At 47.4% G+C, this 21,275-nt stretch overlaps 8 protein-coding genes across 8 annotated transcripts; 5 read left to right on the top strand and 3 right to left on the bottom strand.

The window, feature by feature from the left end:
* Positions 1-1,756: 1,756 nt before the first annotated feature.
* FPRO_11366 (uncharacterized protein) lies at positions 1,757-3,199 on the top strand (the record flags this gene model as incomplete). The annotated part of the gene is given in 3 exon segments (XM_031232431.1): positions 1,757-2,065; positions 2,127-2,348; positions 2,357-3,199. Coding segments are annotated over 3 exon segments (1,374 nt in total).
* A 732-nt stretch (positions 3,200-3,931) lies between these two features.
* FPRO_11365 (uncharacterized protein) lies at positions 3,932-6,281 on the top strand (the record flags this gene model as incomplete). Its single annotated transcript, XM_031232430.1, has 4 exons — positions 3,932-3,984; positions 4,049-4,771; positions 4,828-5,378; positions 5,455-6,281. 4 exons carry the CDS (start codon positions 3,932-3,934, stop codon positions 6,279-6,281), a joined length of 2,154 nt encoding a protein of 717 aa, XP_031082367.1.
* A 151-nt stretch (positions 6,282-6,432) lies between these two features.
* FPRO_11364 (uncharacterized protein) lies at positions 6,433-8,182 on the bottom strand (the record flags this gene model as incomplete). Its single annotated transcript, XM_031232429.1, has 2 exons — positions 6,433-7,005; positions 7,076-8,182. The coding sequence occupies 2 exons, from the start codon at positions 8,180-8,182 to the stop codon at positions 6,433-6,435; spliced, it is 1,680 nt and encodes a 559-aa protein (XP_031082366.1).
* A 773-nt stretch (positions 8,183-8,955) lies between these two features.
* On the bottom strand, positions 8,956-9,807 carry FPRO_11363 (uncharacterized protein; the record flags this gene model as incomplete). Its single annotated transcript, XM_031232427.1, has 2 exons — positions 8,956-9,564; positions 9,628-9,807. The coding sequence occupies 2 exons, from the start codon at positions 9,805-9,807 to the stop codon at positions 8,956-8,958; spliced, it is 789 nt and encodes a 262-aa protein (XP_031082365.1).
* A 924-nt stretch (positions 9,808-10,731) lies between these two features.
* FPRO_11362 (putative sugar transporter) lies at positions 10,732-12,591 on the top strand (the record flags this gene model as incomplete). The annotated part of the gene is made up of 6 exons (XM_031232426.1): positions 10,732-10,827; positions 10,881-11,136; positions 11,193-11,390; positions 11,447-11,733; positions 11,805-12,211; positions 12,261-12,591. 6 exons carry the CDS (start codon positions 10,732-10,734, stop codon positions 12,589-12,591), a joined length of 1,575 nt encoding a protein of 524 aa, XP_031082364.1.
* Positions 12,592-13,362: 771 nt separating this feature from the next.
* FPRO_11361 (uncharacterized protein) lies at positions 13,363-14,934 on the top strand (the record flags this gene model as incomplete). The annotated part of the gene is made up of 1 exon (XM_031232425.1): positions 13,363-14,934. The coding sequence occupies one exon, from the start codon at positions 13,363-13,365 to the stop codon at positions 14,932-14,934; it is 1,572 nt and encodes a 523-aa protein (XP_031082363.1).
* Positions 14,935-15,839: 905 nt separating this feature from the next.
* On the top strand, positions 15,840-18,143 carry FPRO_11360 (putative uracil permease; the record flags this gene model as incomplete). The annotated part of the gene is made up of 10 exons (XM_031232424.1): positions 15,840-16,104; positions 16,172-16,284; positions 16,341-16,441; positions 16,500-16,677; positions 16,730-16,892; positions 16,948-17,067; positions 17,121-17,413; positions 17,523-17,614; positions 17,682-17,888; positions 17,957-18,143. The coding sequence occupies 10 exons, from the start codon at positions 15,840-15,842 to the stop codon at positions 18,141-18,143; spliced, it is 1,719 nt and encodes a 572-aa protein (XP_031082362.1).
* Positions 18,144-18,603: 460 nt separating this feature from the next.
* On the bottom strand, positions 18,604-20,774 carry FPRO_11359 (uncharacterized protein; the record flags this gene model as incomplete). Its single annotated transcript, XM_031232423.1, has 3 exons — positions 18,604-19,011; positions 19,101-19,259; positions 19,311-20,774. The coding sequence occupies 3 exons, from the start codon at positions 20,772-20,774 to the stop codon at positions 18,604-18,606; spliced, it is 2,031 nt and encodes a 676-aa protein (XP_031082361.1).
* Between the last annotated feature and the right edge of the window lie 501 nt (positions 20,775-21,275).

Raw genomic sequence — 21,275 nt, 5'->3', positions numbered from 1 at the left:
CCTGAAGTAGATTTGAATTGGAGTTGTATTGTAGCTGCACAAGTGGCACTAAGAATGCCTTCTGAGAAGCGCCCCATGTCGATGATCCGCAGCCCTGGATACGGTTTGATCATAAACAGATGCAGCAACGTCTTCGGAATAGAATATCAGTTATTGTATATGTGCCATGTATTGTTACTGATTGATATTTGATGGACCATTTAGTGAAACCCAAACGAGTTGCTCCTCATCCTGGTGCTTAACATCGATCTGCGTAAGTGTCGCATTTCTATCACATCCTTGGCCTGTCAAACGAGTATCGGTTTGGTTATGGTCATGCCAACATTTCCCGTTCGTGGAGTGTCGGGTATGGTTGCCCCACCACTATGAAGGAAGCTGACGGCAAAGCCTATACTAGTCACTGCGTGGTATCAGGTTCAAGACTTGCGGGCTTTGGGTTAAGGTAAGATGTGCATTGTCTAAGAGATGGAAGAGCTAATAAATGAAAGTGGGCATGCTGGTAAAGTAGAATTTTTATTTATAGATTGATAATTGAATAACTTGACAGTAAGGGCTATGCGATATATAGAGGACATCTAGCAGCTAATAAATAATTTATATTTAAAGATTCCTTTATTACTCTATTAGCCTCTTTCTTTATAATTATATAATATGTAAAAATAGAAATACTTAAATAAAGTATAATATTTCTATTAGTTTCTTATATTATTTATAATAATAAGTATTATAATATTAAAAAAACTTTATAATATTTATGTTAACATAAAGACATATTAATGACTTCCCCTAATGGGCCAACTGGCCAGAGCTCCCTAAGTAGCAGGTCTATTAATGCCATACAGCTCGTCATTAGACGATGAGGCGTCTGTGGCTGAGAGCTAAGCACCTGTCCCGTATTGTAAGCACTAGGGCAGCCACAGTTGCCTTGCATGACTAGAGAGACAAATCTGAGAGACATGCTGATCCCATTTATAATAGGTGGCATGGCCATTTCCAATACTTTCAAGGGATGGAAATTCCTGCTCAGGTGTGGGGTAACAACCCTCCCAATCGGACAGAATACCCCTGGGCAATTTCTTCCGTATTACTAAGGGTGAGACAAAAAGGTCTAATCATAAGAATAGAGTAAGCTGAAGCTGGTCCCTTACAGGAGAACTATTGAGCTAATTCACGCAGGTTATAATTAGTATATGACTTTACTCTATAGATGCAAAGGCTAAGCGAACCGTTGTAACGGTTTTGGTTACATTGTGTTACGCTCTCCCTTTAAAGGTAGATCAATTGCCCCTATTTATGCAGGGCGGTGGCGTGTCAACCACTTAATGTTTATCTCGCGTCATAGGGTTCTACTTTTTGTCTTACCTTGACTTTTTAAACACAGTTTTGGATATGTTTTACACGGATCTCTTCTTGTCTAATCTTGCTCGGTAGCACATTGTACCTGAACTCAGCCAGTTACTATTAGTTGACATCTCGGAAAAAGACTAAATAGGATAATGTCAATCGGGCCGGTTTATGCAGATGCGGTTTAGCAGCATTCATGGAACTAGCTACTGGCCCAATTTCTTTTGGGGTGGCAAGATCTACTTTTTCAGGACCACGTAGGCCAACGTGAATTAATGTCCTACATCTATTTCTGGCCCCCATCCCTAGATTCTTATCTTTGAGGTTATAAATGAGCCAGAACTACAATGAGTCACATTCATCTAACCTCGTTGTCTCCAAAATCATTTTTCCTTCAACTTACATAAGCAATATGATTAACGACTATGAACAGCGGGTTGAGGACATGGCATCGCGATTGCCAATACTGCAAGCAAAATTCGAAGACCTTCGGTCAGCCTCGGTACAAAACCAGATAGACCTCCGATCGGATCTTGCTTCCAAGGTTTCTTCCGCCGTGGATGCACTGACGAAACTGGCCCAGCTTATATGTGGCCAGCCCGAGCGATTCAGCCCTCATCCAGAGATAGAAATTACTATGAAAGAGCTTAACTCATCCTGGAAAGAAACCAACAAAGCTGCAAAGAATCTTCTTGACAATATTAACAACAATTACATCAATGTATGTTTAACAATCTTCCAGTAATTACTTATGAACGACGAGCCAACTTTATGGTATCTAGATTGCCGATTTCAATAATGTCAGCTTGGGCCGCTGGTACAATCAAGCAGTTAATCTACAGGCAGCGCTACGGGCGGCCCAGAAGTCTACAAAAAAAGAGTATAGGATTGAGAAGTCTATACAATTGTCTTTGTTTCAGGCCCGCCGAGATGCAGAAAGCCACGTCCATAGCTTGCAGCAGACGCTGGATGAAGCACAGAGCGAATACGACAGCCTCGACCAGGTATGCAGAATGTATACTGCTACAGATCCATCAACACTAACATCGTTCTAAACAAGCTTGCGCTGAATCCTACAATCAGAAGGATGACTTTACAACGCTTCGAGCACGCCATGGCGATTTGCACGTTTGACTTATCAGACGCAAAAAATGCGGTTCAAACGGCTATTGAGCAAGGAAGCGCTACAGAACAGCGACTACGCGAGCAAGAGTCCACGGTGCGAGAAATAAATAATCTTGTAACCATGCAAGCTGATCTCGTATCTCAAGGCTCATCGCTACTTACCGACTGTAGTGACTTGATGGGAAGTGTAGAGCATGCCGAAGATGAGATTTCCTGTATTAAAATTCATCACTTCCGCGCTTGGCAGCTTATAAATAGGTTATCCGACCGTTCCGAGTCTGCCGAGTTCGCTCTCTCCAAAGCAGCCTGTGCCAGCTGTATACTGATGGTCATTGATACGATCCTTGACGACCATACTCTCACGGCCCGTTTGACAGAAATGGTTCAACACTTTGCAAATTATGATGATAGCGAGGGATGTATTCGAGGGATCATTACTGGTGATTATCCTAATGGTTTGCTTGCCGGGGTGCAAAGGGAATTAGAGCTGATTCAAGATCGCTGTTTGGTGTCAGATACTGTCAGCCCCACCTGTGAGAGACAAGACACGAAGTCGCCGGCTTTTGTGCCTTTGAAACTTTTTCCTACTATATTACCATCTCCCACTCGACCAATGCTTGCTGATGCTAGTATAGATCTGTGGGGGAAAGACAAAAACAGGTCATTTAACGTTAGGCGCTTTTCAGCTTCATCTATAAAGAGAATTATAATTAGGCCTAGTTTTAAATAGAAATTCTTATCTTTTTTACTTGACTATATTGAGGTATTTTAGCTTTCAATGTAATATTAAGTTATATTAATTTAAATAATACTTTTATTTTTATATTACGTCATTATTTATTTATTCTCCCCTTACTTACACCTTTTCACGATAAGCAAGGCAGAATAATGGCCCTTTATCAAATAATTAGAATTATCAGTACGACTAGGAGAATATCATCATCATTTGGGCTGATTAAGGCAAGCCTCGGATGAACGCTATCTCATGTCATGGAGACTACAACTGTCACGAAGTCATGAATGGTCCGATCGAATACCCTGTACAGAACTGGGATTGACTGCCCGCAGACACGCCTGCGCACCCAGAGGTAGTTTTCAATAAGGATGGCCAGCTTGTCATTTCGGGGGAGCTTATTTCGCGATACATAAGATAATAAAAATAACGACAATTTACTCTACTAGGTTTTTGTTATTTCAATTGATCGGTAAGGCAATTAGCAGCTGAATTATTAGTGACATAAATAAATCTAACCTTGCGGTATTTTCCGCCACTAATTGCGACGACTAAATTAATGATAGCCGCTAAATGTACATAGCGTGCCTTGTAGTGATGATTGGGCACATGATAAGCAGCTTTCCCCGCATCTCAGATACTGGACTGCAGTCCACCCACAATTCCGGGGAATTGCTTGTTTTTTTACTTTGTCCAAGCTTCCCCTCAATCCCTTTGCTCTGAGCGGCCATGGACAAGACTCAGAGACGCCGAGTCCAGGGGAAAAGATCACGAACTGGATGGTATGAGGCTTCGCCTGGTAAATATTAAATTGCTTCCTTGCTTATACCTTTTATCTCCTTCTAGTCTACCGTGCCGCATCCAAAAGATCAAATGCGACGAAACTCAACCCTGCTGTCAACAGTGTTACAAACGTAACCGTGCATGCAACATCTCAAGCGCTCGGTTCCGCGTCTATAATCGCGGCTCTGATCCACAGCCTGCCACGGCTCAGAGGCCGTCAAAGTCATCGGAACCTGACCCTATCGATAACAGTTGCCGCAATGCCGACGAAGACGCCCTTGATAGATCTTGGCATTTATTTGTTGGCAATGATAGCGCGTCTCCAGATCTAGACGTGGCCGCCGAAACGCCCAGTGTCCCCAGCCCAATCTCAAACGCTGTCTATGACTCGAGTCGCATCCTGGTACGACTGGCGAGCTTACCGACGGTCCATCCTAGTGAAGCTCAACCTCACCTGGCGATTGGAGCCACTCCGCCAGGTACCTCAGGCACAGTGAGCTCACCTCCATCAAACAGTATTGCAACGCAGTCAGAAGTGCCTCGACGGGACTCAAACATCCCCGAACCATTTGATTTCATTGTCTCGCCCTCTTCGTTTGGAACAGATGAGAGTTTGCCGCATTTGCCCGCAATGGTCGCGGCACACGCTCTGACACCATCTGACGACTATACGAATGCAAGAGGCAGGGTCTCGACTAATTTGATAGACCAGAAATCAGAAATAATAGAAACAGACCCTGAGCTGTCCTTTTTCCTGCGGCAATTCGCCGATACAATGGGAAACTGGTAAGCAGCACCAAGCCCCTTAACCGTCGCCTTGCATACTAAAATGGCCTTTATAGGATGGATTTGTTCGATATGGATCGGCATTACCATAGATTCATACCAATGCTCGCATGGAGTAGCCCGCTGCTTCTCTATTCTGCCTGTGCCGTGGCAGCCAAGCAGCTTACTTTAGTTAAACCATCTCCACAAGAGCTACGGTCCTATATGGAATTCTGGCAGACCACCTCTCACAAGGACTTGAGATGGTATAGCAACAAGTACTACGATCGTGCTATCTCGTTACTTTTGAGGTATGTTTCCGATCTCAGTTCAGGAGACTCTGGACAGGAAATAGTAGAACAACAAAGTGAGCGTGATCACAATTCCAAGCCATGTAGAAATGAGATCATCATAGCGGCCACCATCTTATCAGTTTACGAGTTTCTCACCGCTAGTGACCAGACGTGGTCTGAACACCTTGATGGTATCCGATCCTTTATTCGTCTATCGGACGAATTAGGCTTCAACTTCCAGCCCACATCGGCAAGCCTAATTCTTGATCCTCTGTTACCAAGTCTACTACGAGCTGCCTGTTGGAACTTTGCAAGGCAAGACTTTCTTGCAGCTTGTGAGACATCTCCTTCCTTATTCAAACACTTCTCAACGTCATTGCTTTCCAACGAAGGCATAGCTAACGTGGTTAGTGATCAATGGTCACAAGACTAGGCTCGACACTGAAAATCCAGTTATCTGGCGACGAATGGGTCTAAACGTCTCTTCAGATGGGAAACCAATGGCCCACGTGCATTCGGATTCCCCAGAAGAATTCTATTCACAGGCTTTACGACCTGACATAATATCTAACACGCTCGTATGGCTTCTCTCAAAACTAGCCAACTACGTTGCCCTTGTAAACGACCCAAGGCAGCAAGCAAACTCGGCGAGAGGCCTAGAGACTACGTGGCTGTCGCTGAATCGAGACTTTGAAACATGGCACCAGGGACTGCCCTCTAGCTTTCGACCGTCATACCGAGTGCGATACGCGCCGCGTCACAATGCCGAAGGGTGTCGGACATGTAGGCATCAGCCTGAATCGTTGATTTGTTACGAGACTTGGTATAGCAACAGTATGTGTGCCTCTAGTATACAGTCCTACCACATGAGTCAGATACTCCTCTTGATTCACAAGCCAGAAGGGCTAGCAGCAGCTCCTGTTTCGCGACCCTCTGCCTCGGAAGGCCCTTTCGATGCCTTAATGAGGTTTAACCAGATGAAACGGGTGCTGCAATATCATGCTGCAGAGATCTGTGCTATAGCATTGTCTAGACTGGAAGCAGCCGCGAAAATCCATATGCTGCAGCCTGTTTACCTTGCAGGTCGTTGTCTACACACTAAAGCTGATCGTGCTATTGTTCTCAGGCTACTTGAATCTATTGAGATCGAGTTGGGATGGAGCTCACGATACCGAGTGGATGATTTACTCAGAGAATGGGGCATGGATCGCGAAGAGATTATGGATTGCTGTAATTGATCTTTCTCTGGCTTGGATACTGATAGCGAGATTCGAAGACGCATCCTCTCACCTTGTACATAATTCTGTTAATACTATAATTAAAGAGGCCAATATCGTTTAGGTTAGGGTGTTTCTTATCTAATACCCTTATATGCTAACTCTTCCTCCACTATCTACTGGCAAAGGATAACACAAGCTTGTCATTCAACAACCGCGATACAGAAGATACCGTACTTTTATCCACAACGAATGAAAGACCAGCGAGAGCCGGTAGCAATACCCACAGGGGAGATATTTGGCCACCGCTCTTAAGGTCAGAAACAAACCGAAAGTCTCCCCATCGAATGAAGATACTTCTCAACCAAAAGTGCCACTGCCATTCAGGATAGATCAACAGGTTCTTACCCGTCTTGGGCTCGACATACCAGTTGCTACATCCGGATGACCAAACCAAGCTCTTACACTTGGACTGAATCCATAAGTTGTCTTCATCTTCGGCCCGCTGTTTGACTTGGACAGCCTCTACTGTTGGCGAGGGCCAAAGAGATATTTTCGGCGGGTGCAGTGAGCGCAAAACAGAATCGATGACGCGGAGGGTGAAGTTTATCTGGCACTCTGTCGACCATGTAACCGACAGATGACCAGTGAGTGTGTTGGGGCCCATCATAATGAACATGTTTGGGAAGCCGGCAATGCAAGTTCCGTAATAGGCTTGGGGGAGTCCATCGTTATGCTTGTTCCACTATTCAATTGAATCTGTCAGTCACTTGATCCATATACAATCAAGGTTAATGCGGATGATGAGTGCCTACATGATCTTCAACGCTTTCCCCTTCAAGACCGATAATCTCCATCGGCGCGAGCAGTTTTGTCGTCTCAAACCCAGTAGCCAGCACAATGGCATCAGCTGGGAGTTCCTTGCCCGAACGGAGAAAGACGCTTCGCCGGCCAATACGCTCAACAGGATCATCTGAGATAAGATGAAGGTTAGGCCTATGTAGTGCCTCGAGGTATCCCGTGTCAAACACACGACGCTTGCAACCAACTTCGAACTTGGGCACCAACGCATTGACATACTCCGCTGGTGCATTCTCTCTAATGTACTTTCTCGATGCCTCGCTCAACTTCTGACGCGCGTTGCTGCCCGTTTCAGTGTTGAACATGAGCCACTCAGCCTCGAGTTGGGTGTAGATGGCGGCGCGGAGTAACATCATGGCACCAGGGACCCAGCGCATCACGAAGCGGAACACGGCCGAATACTCTGGATTGGGACGCTCGAGTAACCAGTGCGGTTGGCGCGCAAATTGGGTGACGCTCTGGGCAGTCTGTGCAATGACGGGCACGAACTGCGTGGCGCTGCAGCCGTTCCCAAGCACCACGACATGTTTGTTGGCGTGGTCGAAGCTGTGGTCCCAAGTTGCAGAGTGGAAGATGTTGCCCTCGAAAGTCTCGTGGCCTGGGACCTCGCACTTTTTGGGGATGCTGAGGGCACCGACAGCTGTGATGAGGACGCTTGTTCGTCTCTGGATGACGTCGTTGGTGCGGTGGTTGAGGATCTCGACGAGCCAGGTACTAGACTCAGGCTGCCACTCGGCTTTGGTGACGCTGTGCTGGAGACGTAAGTGGGAGTCGATACCTTGCTGGCGAGATACGTCTTTAAAATAGGCCAGAATCTCAGGCTGCATGGTGAACTTGCGCGTCCAATGCGGGTTCAGGCCAAATGAGTACGAGTAGAAGTGGGAAGGGACATCAACTCCGCAGCCAGGATATGTGTTAACGGCCCAGGTTCCTCCAACTTCGGTGCCTTTCTCATAAATCTCGAAAGTGGCATGTCTGTACTTCTTCTGCAATTTGACGGCGAATCCAATGCCTGACATGCCAGCGCCGACAATGAGTACGTCGGTATCAGTGGTAATCATTATCTTGAGAGCAGAGAGCGACGGTCAAACGAAGATGATGAGGCACTGGCCAAGGAAACACGATCTCGCAGGCAGGAAAATAAAAAATAAGTCCAATCTGTTCGCTAGCAATGGCGGAAATCAATATTCTCTGACGTGGAGGTTTCTGGCACCACAGAAGAGCGAGGATAATAAAGTCTCCATGAGCGCTGTATGAGGTCTGCCTTGATTAATCGTATCCTCTTTAAACCAGAGTTGCCCTTTCAAGATGACTAGTGAGCTTAGCCAAATTTTAGTACACCGCCACCATTTCCAATCATGCATGATGTTATACGACTGCTGATCCAACGCCTAAATTTCCGAATCGGGAGATTTTATCCTCAGCTCCATATCATGCTTGCGAGCATCCATTTGCAGGCTAATAAAGTGATCGGCTCCGCAATCTATTCCTGGTCACATGTATGTTGTTATCTGAGGGCTTGAAAGAGAGCCACTTTTGCTCGCGACACCGGGCACCAGTCGGGAAGGTTCCTGCTCCTCTTTGGAACTAGCTTATTGCGTCTGTATCCCTCTGGCCATCTCGGTAATAGTGTAACCCAAGCTCTGAGTAAATGTTAACATACAAAGGGGCTGGAAGAGCAACAGGGGAGGTTCTATCCTTGTCAGTGAAAAGGAATGGCACCCCATTACTCACCTTTCTTATCACAAGTTCTTAATAATGCAAATAAAGAGAGGAATACCAAGTTGTTTTAAACTATCTTGAACTATATTGTCATAAAAATTGGTAACCCATCTTAGTCATGCTTCTTTTCTGAAAGAATCTCCCATACCTCGTCGATGCCCTTACCCAAGCCGCTGACGGTATGTCCCGAGCCAGATGGCCCAACATCATTGAGAACATGAACCTCTCTTGTTTGACCTTTTCCAACTTCCAACACCGTTCCTCCGACATGTTCGTCCCTCTCAACCAGACTGAGCATTACCAGCGCGACATCCTCAGGCTCTACCCACTCGTCTTTTGCCCCATCAATCCACGCCAGCTTCTCTGGATGCTCCGTCCACAGGGGAGTTTTGATGACTCCTGGTGCAACTGCTGTCACGCGGATGCTAGCCAAGTCGGTACTTGCGGGAGGTGTCTCGAGGCCTGCGAGTGACCGGACGAAATGAGATATTCCAGCCTTGGCTGCACAGTACATGGGCACCGACATGACTGGCCCTTGTGCTGCAATAGATGAGATGTGCACTATGGATCCCGGTTTCTTGTTCTCTGTGAAATGCGCAATTGCTTGTTGGGTTGCGTAGATCGGGTGCGTCAGGTTGATATCAAGACTGGCAAAACGGCTCGCGCTGTGCACATCTTTTGACAACGCTGTACCGGCTGGGTGCCAGAAATTGGAGAAGGGCTGGAAAGCGCAAAGATTAGACCCCCTAACAGACGTAGTATTATGGACTTAAATAATTCTTACCGGGTCGTACACTCCAGCACCGGGACATACGATGTCATACCCTCCAAATTCCTTCCCAGCAACCTCGAACGCGTGATCGAGTTGATCCCATTTCCTGACATCGGTCGGCTGGTATAACGCCTGCGAAGGGTAGGCCTTTAGCAACTCGCTCGCCTCAGGCCGCAGAGCAAGATCGGCCATGACGACATTGCATCCCCTCTCAAGGAGGACCTTCGAGAAATGATAGCATATTCCCGAGCCTGCTCCCGTCACAACAGCAGTCTTCCCCTTGACCGTGAATGCCATTGCCCTTTTTATGTATGTGTATTCTTTGCTCAAGGTAAAGGAAACTTGATGAATGGCTGGCGGCTGAAAGCCAGCTTGTATATGATGCACAAAGCGGTTCGAATGTGTAGGCAAGGGGAATAAAGAGACAAAAAGTCAGTTTTCGACTTTTAGCGACCTAGGGGGGGAATGTCTTACGTCTGGTCTATACTCCATGCAGAGCGTGTTGGTAACTCATGATATGACTGGGACTCTAAAGTATGCTTCCCCACGATATTGACCCCACGGGGTTCTCACGTGTCATGCATACCTAGATGTTATTAGTTCGAGGGCCCGCAGGGGCAGATGGTGATATGATGAAATGTTGCACCCAGCGCTTAAATTTCCCCTTTGGGAGTCGGGGCCAGCATGTTTGTAACCGAACCCCGCAGAGATCCTCACCCACCGCAAAATTTACTCAGTTGAGTCTAGTTCACTCACCAAGCACCAGTCCAAAAGCGGAAGAATAAGAGTGCCGACTCGGCTAGCGTTACCCCGGAATTTAGCTGTCGGCTCCAGATTTCTGGGGAGCCAGAATGCGGAGAAGTCAAGGTTGCAAACAGGCTTCCAATCACGGTGAGATCTTGATTCGCCAATTAAGATGCTGATCATGTCTCAAGGCCCGCAGTCCGCTTTGTATTAAAAGGATCGAAGTGACTTTTGACAGTCAAGTACAAAAGGCGATCAGCATCCCATTTCCATCCTACACACGTTCCTGATCTTGCAAGCCATTGATAAGCATTTGCTAGCAACCTCACCAGCCGACACAGCTCGCCTGTCCTTGGTGGCTGACATAACATCATGGGCCGAAAGTACCTTGGCGGCTCTGGAGAGAGCCTGACTGTCTGGATCAGTCTCGCAGCATCAACTGTGCTAGTCTTTTATGGCTACGACCAGGTACTACAAGCAGACAATCTTTCAGATGGGCTCGCTGACAAGACCAACCCCAGGGAGTTTTTGGTAACATCCTTGTTTCCAAAGATTTCATCGAGACCGTGGGTCACCCTTCTGTCGAGGCCCAAGGAACCATGACATCTGTATACAACCTCGGCTGTTTTGGTGGTGCACTCTCGACTTTATATACAGGTGATAAGCTTGGACGACCCAGGTCACTCATTGTTGGAAGTTTGATCATTGCTCTCGGTGCTATTATACAGGCTACTGTCTTTGGCCCTACGCAGATGTACGTTGGACGCGTTGTAGCAGGTAAGACCTAAGTTTTTGTCAATGGAAGGTACTTTTTACTAACACTCATAACCCAGGTATCGGAACTGGCATTAATACCTCGACTGCTGGCGTATGGCAGTCAGAAACAGCAAAGACCGCCAGCCGTGGCAAGCTAATTATCATCCAGATGGCCAACTGTATTACGGGCTTTTCTATCTCCAATTGGTTAACACTCGGCTTCTCTTTCGTTCCAGGAAGTGCCAGCTGGAGATTCCCTCTCGCATTTCAGATCTGTGAGTTCTGTTTCATATGTCCTGAAATAAGAAGGTTTGCTAATTTTCTCTCCAAGTCTTCTCGGCTCTCGTCTGTCTGATGTGTCCTTTTCTCCCCGACTCTCCCCGTCTGCTTATGCGCAAGGAGAAACATGAAGAAGCTCTTGAGGTCCTTGCCGCGCTTGAAGGGCACGGTGCAACTGTGGACTCGCCCTCAGTACGAACTCAATATGCCATCATCAAAGACATCATGGACAAGGAACGTGGTGATGAATGTACATGGTGGCAGCTGATCACTGGCCGTGGTCCATCAGGTGCAGTGAGGAGAATGATTCTCGGCGCATGGATGCAATGCATGAACCAAGTTAGTTCCTTTTTTCTCATCTGCTCCACTCATAGTTCAATGATAAAGTGATGGCTAACATATATTACCAGATTTCAGGCATTAACGTAACTAGCTATTACATGACCTATGTCTTTATCAACGCCCTCGGCCTCAGCGAATTCATGGCCCGGGTCCTTGCTGCTGCTGGATCGATCGACTATCTCGTCTTCTCTTTTCTCGCCTGGTTTGTCATTGAGCGTTACGGCAGACGTCGTGTCATGATGGTGTCTGCTGCCGCTTGTGCTGCCTGCTGGACCATCATCTCCATTGCTGCCTCCCAGATCGAACTTGGTAAGGGAAACCGATTTTCATGGGGTTGCGCAGCCATCTTCGGTTTCTTTGCTTTCTTTGCAGCGTTCGGTATGGGTGTTTTGGCAGTGCCGTGGCTTTATCCTACAGAGGTGAACGCTTTGGCTTTCCGGGCCAAGGGTGCTAGTTTGGCCATGGCCTCCAACTGGTAAGTGAATGACGTGATCCTGCCAATATTTACTAACACCATGGTTTAGGATCATGAACTACATGGTTGCTCAGATTACACCTCCAGGTATTGCCAATCTCGGCTACCGTTTCTGGGTGATCTGGGCTGTCATCTGCGCTGCCTTCGTGCCAATTACCTACCTGTTTTACCCCGAGACTGCAAATCGCTCTTTAGAAGACATTGACCGCTTTTTCGCCGAACACCCGGATATTTTTGTCTTCCGCAACAAGACTGCCACTCAGCTCGCGAGACCCGAGATTTACTTTGAGGCAGATAAGGCTATCGCTGAACAACAAAAGATCCGAGGTGAGGTGGATGAGAAGAGCATTACTAGTGCAAATGAGAAAGAGTTTGCTTAAAAGAACAGTCAGTCGGTCGTGGAGTGCAATAAAAAGACAAAGCTAGATTGACAATACTATTAGCTCGAGTGTTAAATAACCTGCTTTGTAGAATCTAAACTATTAGCGAGCCGATATTTCTAGGTGGATCCTTTCTGTAACCACTTGGTTCTTGAACGTACAGCAGATTGAAGTGTGGAAGCATTTTTCAATATGCGTATGACTTCCAGAAATATTTCAACTAACTGTTGTCTTTATTCGTGATAAGTCAAAATCTCCGTATTAATACTGGGTACTATCTCCAGACCGGGAAAATGACGCATCTGTTACCCTGTACCTAGGCCGGATTTAGTCTCGTATGGGATTTCATGTCTACAATACTTACGCAACAAATTACTGGTGTAAAAACTGCAACATGCAAGCATTATTAGATTTCCTTTTCTGATCTTGCCCCGGAAGGGGAGCATATCGTGATTGGCGCGGAAAGCATGAGGCGGGACACATGCTGCCAAGAAACCAAGGGCCAACGAGATTGTTATGACAGACTTCAGGGTATTATGCCGGTTAAATGAAACAAACACAACTCACTACCGCACCAGTTTTGTTCGTCCTTATGGGCAGTCCCCTGTGTATATAATAACAGGGCAATATTCCTCATTTCTTCCAGCTCACTTTTTTTTTTAGATTTGTCTCCGAATTAGAACTAATCTCTGCCTACCAATGCGATCTTGCGTCTCTTTATCGCTGGTAGTTGGCCTAATGTCAGGTCTCTGTGCCATGACATCGGCCAGAATGCCGCTAGACATGCGACAAGAAACAGCGTTCAGCAATCCAGTCCTATTCCAGGATCTTCCAGACATAGATGTTTTCCGCGTTGGCTCTGTCTACTACTACTCGACATCGACCTTCGCCTTTTCTCCTGGGGCACCAGTCTTGAAATCCTACGACTTGGTTAACTGGACACCCATAACGCACAGCGTTCCCGACGTTGCGGATTTTGGAGAGGAATACAGACTCAATGGCGATAATGACCGCGCCTATGTCAAAGGTGTTTGGGCGAGCTCAATGAGGTATCGCGAGTCTGACGACAAGTTCTACTGGATGGGCTGCATTCAGTCCACTGGTAAGACGTTTCTTTACACTGCTCCAGGTAATGGTGCTGCCGACAACGACGGCGAGAATGCCAATTGGGAATGGACTCTTCAGGGTACCATTGACGAGTGCTTCTACGACAATGGAATCTTCTTCGATGATGATGATACCATGTACGTGACTTGGGGCAACCGAAAGCTTCGCATTACTCAACTGTCCGATGATGGCTTGAGCGTTGTGCGTACCGAGACAATTTACGATAGTGGTGACGATTTATATCTCGAAGGCGCCCATCTCTACAAAACTCGCGGCCACTACTGGGTATGTCCTACAAAAGTTGCTAGCGGCCAATACATCCTTCGCTCAACTGAGCCGTTCGGCACATACGAAGCCCGGGGGTTCTGGGATAACCTCTCCGGGCCACTCCCCAACGCCGGATATGCTCACCAGGGCGGCATGGTGGACACTCCTGAAGGCGACTGGCATTACCTCGCCTTCATGGATGCATATCCCGCCGGCCGCATCCCTGTCCTGGCCCCAATCACATGGTCTGAGGATGACTGGCCATCAATTGTACTCGATGCCAATGGCGGCTGGGGAGTGACCTATCCAATGCCGGTCAAGACAAACATGACTGTTCCCGGTGTCGAACGTCTTGATGACTTTTCCGCACCAGCCTTGCATCCGGAATGGGAGTGGAATCACAGCCCTGATGCGGAGTACTTCGAGCTCGGGTCAGACGGCTTGACTCTCAAGACTGCCTCTGTCGTTGGGGATCTGTTTAATGCAAGAAACACTCTTACTCATCGAATCACAGGCCCACGATCTGTGGCGACCTGGCACCTCAATATCAGCGGTCTCATTCAAGGTGATCGTGCCGGTGCAGCCATATTCCGCGATGAATCCGCATATATTGGCGTGCACAAGGGTACGAATGGCACCCAGATCGTGTTTGTGAACGATATTAGCATGAACCAACAGTGGCAGACTGTCAGTAGAGGCACGGTCGTATCAGCGGGACCCCTCATAGACGCTCACGAGATCTGGCTTCGTGTTGATGCTGATGTGACCCCGGCTTTCGGTCTGTCTCCCGTGAGGGAGGCGCATTTCTACTATAGTCTTGACGGGGAGAACTGGAAGCAGCTCGGCATTTTTGTGCTCCACAACAGGTGGCAGTGGTTCACGGGCTTCCGTTTTGCCGTGTTTAACTTTGCGACTCTTAAGCTGGGTGGTCAAATCACTGTTAAAAGCTTTCAGAACGCACTGACTTAAATAATTCTTAAAAGACCCGAGATACGGGTCTGAATACGCTATATAAACTTCATCTCATGTCTACCGTATCTGCAGAAGAATGTCAAGTGGCCGCCGGCTGAATATTGGATCGGCCGCCGGGCCACTGTTTCCGTTAGCTAAACTAATCGGCAGCTGTATGTAATTTCGGTACCCCCGCTTTCGCTCTAGACCTCTCTTACCGGCAGACCGGAAACACTTCCATCACTAGGCGGTTATCAAGATATCAACAAGGGCGGCTTTAGGCTTTCCCAATAGAATTCGACGAATTGACGGTATGAGGTGCCCTTGGTGGCGGAGACCTTCGAAAGGGAACGTAGCGGGCCATTGGATAAGCGACCAATCATATCTTGTTACTGGAGGCTCCATATCGGGAGATCGGGAGTCCACCGTGGGGTCATGGGTTCGAGATCTTGAATAGCGCGTTGTCTGTGGACTATTGTAGCTATATCAGGTTAGCAGGCACGCGATATCAATTGACATTGATCTGTGGCAAACCTGTCTAGGTAGTAAGCTGAGCGAGCTGATGTTAGTTTTTCAGGCCAGATAAGAACCAGTGAGACCCTCGGTTTTAGTCACACTTCAGCGTATCACAGAAGATAACGTTCATAAATCTCACTGGCCAGGTTGGGACGGGACACCACGGATTAGAGTTGGGTGGCGATAAAGCTAAGCTGGATCCCTTCTGGCTTATCAATAGGTCTTATGATTTTATCGATTGCGGAGATAAGCTTTTTAGCGTGTTTTTTCTGGGATATCAATCCCAAACTCCCCTCATTCAATTCCCATTGCAACGCTTGGCATTTGTTTCCAACAGCTCGGTCTCTCTAGTGCACTCCTCTTGATTGAGTTGGCGCTGCGCTTCGCTTTCCCTGCCCTACCCCAAGATGCAATCAGACGGCTCGGACACTAAGAATGGCTTCGGAGTCACTTCCGACTCGGAACCGGCGCATGTCGGTGCTGTGAGGCGGCGACGATTCGGATTTAACTTCAGCCTCGAAGTTGACCAGGAACCGAGCTCCTTTGCGCCGTCCAAGAACTTGTCCAATGCGGATTTTGATCCCATCCCGCCTTCGAAGCGAACCTGGAATTGGGGCGCCTATGTGGCTTATTGGATGGCAGACGCATGGGCTGTGTCGAACTGGGAGGTCGGTAAGTTTGTTACCTTATGATGTATAGCCACAGGAAGATCGCAGATTGTTAATGCCTTGCGGTATAGCCTCATCCATGATTGCTGTCGGACTTAGTTGGCGAATGGCAATTGGAGCCTGTGTTCTTGGTAACTTTCTCATGGGCCTCGTCATTACATGCAATGGAAGAATCGGAGCTATTGTAAGTTTCTCTCTCCGTGATTGTGGCTCCTCATCGACTGACTGACTTTCTCACAGCTGCACACCCCCTTCCCGGTTCTCTCTCGCATGCCTTTTGGCTACTACTTTAGCTACTTTGTTGTGCTGTCCCGCTGTGTTCTTGCCATTGTCTGGCTCGGGTAAGTGCATTTTGTCCTCTTGCCGTTGCAAGGTTCGTGACTGAGAGATGTCTTATAGTGTGCAAACCACAACTGGAGGTCAATGCATGACCGTTCTACTAACAGCCATCTGGCCGAGCTTTGCCAACATCCCGAATCACATCCCGGAATCCGAGGGCATCACTACTGCAGGAATGTGTGGATTCGTGCTCTACTTCCTCCTTCAGCTTCCCTTCTTGTGTATCCCATATACCAAGGTACTGCTCAATACATCCTTTTGTCAGCTGGACATTGGGCTAATAATTGCAGGTTCAATACTTCTTCGCCTTCAAGAGTATCATCGCTCCGATCGTCTTCCTGGCTGTCTTTGGTGACACATTGCATAAGGCCGGTGGAACAATTAGTCACAGCACTGTGATTTCCAAGGGCACTACCATTCACGGTGCCACTTTGGCATGGGCCTTCTTTAACAGTGAGTGAGGCAGTTCCAGTCTTGTGTTTCATCCACTGATACATGAAAACTTTAGATCTCAACGGAGTCTTGGGTAACTACTCCACGCTCGGCCTCAACATCGCCGACTTTTCGAGATATGCCAACAAGCCGAGCGCTCAGAACGTACAAGCCATCGTGATTCCCTTCATCTTCAGTAAGATTCTCATTTTCTTGCACTCTATTCAACTTTCTAATTAATGTCACCAGCCATTGTCGGTCTCCTTGGCATTTTCACCGCAGCTGCCTCCCAGTCAGCGTACGGCGAGGTCCTCTGGAACCCCATTGATATCATCAACTTGTGGATGAAATCTGGTTCCTCCGGTGGTCGTGCTGCTGCCGCCTTCGCCGCCATCGGCCTGATTATCGTGACACTTGGTATCAACATTTCCGCCAACTCAATTAGTGCTGCCAACGATTTGATGGCTTTTGCTCCCCGGTATATCAACATCCGACGTGGCCAAATTCTCGCCGCCATTATTGGTAGCTGGGCCTTTGTTCCGGTAAGCAACTGCCCTTGTTTCTTTGGTGTTACCACGTCTCGTTCACCAAAAAAAAAAAAAAAAAAAACGGGGGGTTTGTGTTGACTAAATGGCTAACCTTATGTTATAGTGGAAAATCTTGGCATCTGCCCAAAAGTTCATCGCTTTCCTCAACGGCTATACCATCTTCCTTGGTCCTATGACCTCTATCCTCATGACGGAGTACGTCCGCCCTAGCCTTTCCCTATTATAATGCTTTGAGAATCCGCCAAGTCTAATCCTTCTTCAGCTACTACATTCTGCGACGCGGCAAAGTCTCGGTGCCTGACATGTACGACTTTCATGGCATTTACCGGTACTCGCAGAAATGGGGAACCAATTGGCGTGCTGTGGTTGCCTTCTTCATTGGCTGCACCCCTCCTCTTCCTGGTTTTATCGATAACATCGTCCAAGCAGGCGGTGGTCACACCGGTGTCTCCCTAGGAGGTCAACACCTGTAAGTCCTATCTTCCATTCTGCACTTCTCCATCGTAATAATGAATGCTGACTAAAATATGTGTATAGCTTCTACATCGGATACATCTACTCTTTCCTATCTGCGGGCATCTTCTACTATCTCCTTAACCACTTTTTCCCAGCCCCTGAAAGCATGGTGGAATATGCTATAACGGGAGAGGACATTATTGCTGCTCAAGACGCCAAGAACTTGGAGAATAAGCAAACGGGATTAGCAAGTAAGGAGTCTGCTTAGATGAAATACCAGAGTACAGTAGTGAATATGAGCAGTCGGCGAGTCTCAGAAAACCTCAGAGAACAAAGGCAGAGATTAAGGTTCATATTAAGATTGATACCATCTGTATCTTCCCTGGCTATATGTTTGAAATCTTTCATAGCTTGAAGAAGTCTATAAGGCAAATCCAGTTTAGACCTAACCAACATGCCGTCTGCCTCATTGCGCAGTTCTTGACCAACTGCGGGGCATCTGGCATACAAGGTGTAAATACACATACCTCTGTGTATCTATTTGAGCTAATAATGACATCTGTTTGCATACTCTGTGTTTATGCTGATATTATATATAAGGGTACAACACTCTCAAGGCCTATGAAATGTTTCCCTTAAGTCTTGGTGCAATGTTCCTATATGTTACTTTCATCCCACTAGGTCACGCCCAGCATTTCGAGGAACGCGTTGGCCATAAACACTCGTGATCAATACAAGAACAGCCCGCCTATGCGGCCTGGTGGTATCTCGAAATCGTAGTATTCTTCTACGCGAGTCCCCCCAAAGGAATTAAGAAGCTCATCAACCTTCTTCATCCAGGGTTTGTTAATAAGGGAGAGATTCTGGTAGTGCTCGTTCTGCCGATCCTGACTCGTCCATAGATCCTCTCTTCGACTCACAATATTTTTCAGCTCAAGAATCTGCGCCTTATACTCTGATTTCCGGCCAAGACTTTTGAGACACTGCACTCTTCTATTGGTCATCCATTGTTTATGTTCAAGTATGCTGACCTCGTCATTGTTGGTACCTCTGAACCTGCAAATATCGTTGGAGCACTGGTCAATCTTGTCGAGGACGAAGAGAGCGGTTTCCCAGTCCCTGGAGTTGAAGTACAACTATATTCTGCTTAGCCCTATAACGAAGAATGATTACCCTGTGTTACTGTGATTCACCTCTGCTAATTTATCGAAGATATCAAGTTGACTCCGAGTGTCATACCGTTAGATTGCATCCCGTAAACTCTGATCAAGAGGTGGCAGATCTTGTTCCTGGTTGTGAAGGCACTGTTTAGAGCGTCAAACGCATCCAACAGAGTGTCTAGCAAGTGCAGGGGTGAGAGGTCATCGGATGAGTCGACAGAATACTAAGGGATTTAGCATACGTGCTGCACAAAACCATACCAGATGTAGCATACCCTCGCACTGTTTTGATGGTTCCGCCAGGTCTCACTCAGGTCCAAAACAAAACCCAGCCTTCTATAAGCGTGCGTTTCCCCCCAGACATCGGCAAACGTGCGGAAGTCCGAAGGGCGGTCGAGACCTGAGGAAACGTTGTCCCATAAATCCATCGTCTTTGGCATTCGTCCCTCTTCGCACGACAGTTCACAGTCTGTAAGAAACGATGTCGATGTCGACATGCTAAATAGCCTGCAAAACTCTTGGTCATCTAGGCTCGTCGGAAGTGCATCTTGCAGGATCATCAAGGCATCTTGATAGATACTAGCTGTCTTTGGTGAAATATCGTAATAGTAATGCACGAGGAATCGCATTAATAGTGTGATACGCAATATTTGGAAATCTGATAGCTTCCTCGCTCTGGCGTAAAGGCCCTGATCAACAACAAACCGCAGGCCTTCATTGCTTGTTGGTACAAATTCGGGGGCCATGGCATTAAGCGCTTTGAGAGTGAGATCAGCAAACATGTCGGCGGCGTGCTTGGGTATATCTTTGTGAAAAACATGAAAAGAGCAAACGATCCAGGAGAGGTCGAAAAGTGCCGATACTTCGGTGTCTTTATCGAGCTCTGGAATCACATAGCTCAGAACGGCTGTCAAATTTTCCCACTCATCCTTTGGTTTGGACTTTGGCGTAGTAGGGGAGTATAGGCCTGTTTTGATCCAGTCAATACTTCGATCGTGGTAGTGCGCTGCTGCCCTGCGCCAACTAGAGGTGATGTCTTCTTCTGACCAGGGCTGATTCCGCGTGAACTGAGAAAACAGGGGGTGAAGTCGAAGGCGACCAATGGATGCTCTTAGTCCTTCCACGCTTGTGCAGCCCGCTTCAACCAATGCCTGCCTGGTAGAGGGACCGGCTCGGTAGATTGCAAAGATGTTGGCCAGATAGTCTTCTGGCACCGAAGTGGTGAAGGGGATGAGCGCTTTCAGGATGCCAGGGATGTCCTCTACAAGAGGCCTCCGCAGCAGGAATAACTGCTTGACAGGGAAAGCATCCCAGTCCAGGTCCAAGCTTCCTGACTTCAGATGCCAGTAGACTTCGCGAGACTCACGGCTGGCGGTTATTGGAATCACAATTTGGATTGCCAGTGGATTATGCTGGAGGAGCATAAGAATACTTTGCCGGTACCAGAGTGCTGAGTACGGTTCTTCCTTACACTGTTTGCGCCGGAGAATGTTCTCTGCAAGGTTTGAGGCACAAACCGAGTTCAAACCTTTTAATTCATGAGCGAAATGTCTGCCAGGCTTGGTCTTGGATAGCTTCCGACGAAATGACGGTAGAGACGTTCTAGACGAAATCAGAACAAATAAATGAACGGCGTCCTCATCTCTTTCAAGGACGGTGAGATTTGAACAGAGTTCTGCTAACCAGTTTGTGCCGTCTTCCGCCTTTTTAACGACGAGTAAGGTAGCTTGCGTGAACATGGTTTGAAGGATGAGGTCTTCGGCCTCACATTTTCCCAGTCGTTCTGTGTATATCGCAGAATCGACTTGTCGGCAGATGGTGGAAAGAACTGAGTCCAACGATGAGATGTCGGAGGAGAAGTCCAGGTGGAAAACATCCCTAATTAGACGGCTCTCGTGGAGCCATTTGCTCAAGTTGTTTACCAAAGATTGCTTGCCTATCCCGTGAGGCCCATACAAGATACAGACACGATTCCGCAATAACGAGTTCCCGGCCAAAGAGATTATCGGATGTCGTTGATACGCCTGATGATATCTCACAAGACGTTTTTAGAAGGCTCATTGAATGCTTGTGCAGTTGACGGTCACTAGCATACAGTACAGGCAAGATATCGTCGTGCAAAGAAATCGGGAGACCAAAATGGTCACTCATCCGCTCTTTGTTCGCCCTCAGCTTTGCGCGCGCTTCATAAACTGCGAGGAGAGTATTCCGCGTATCCCACATGAGAAAGTCATGCAACG

Source organism: Fusarium proliferatum (assembly GCF_900067095.1).
Source record: "Fusarium proliferatum ET1 genome assembly, contig: FPRO_scaffold005, whole genome shotgun sequence".
In the NCBI taxonomy this organism is placed as follows: Eukaryota; Fungi; Ascomycota; class Sordariomycetes; order Hypocreales; family Nectriaceae; genus Fusarium; species Fusarium proliferatum.
Note: the sequence above shows the minus strand (reverse complement) of the source record. Positions and strands in the feature narration are given on the sequence as shown.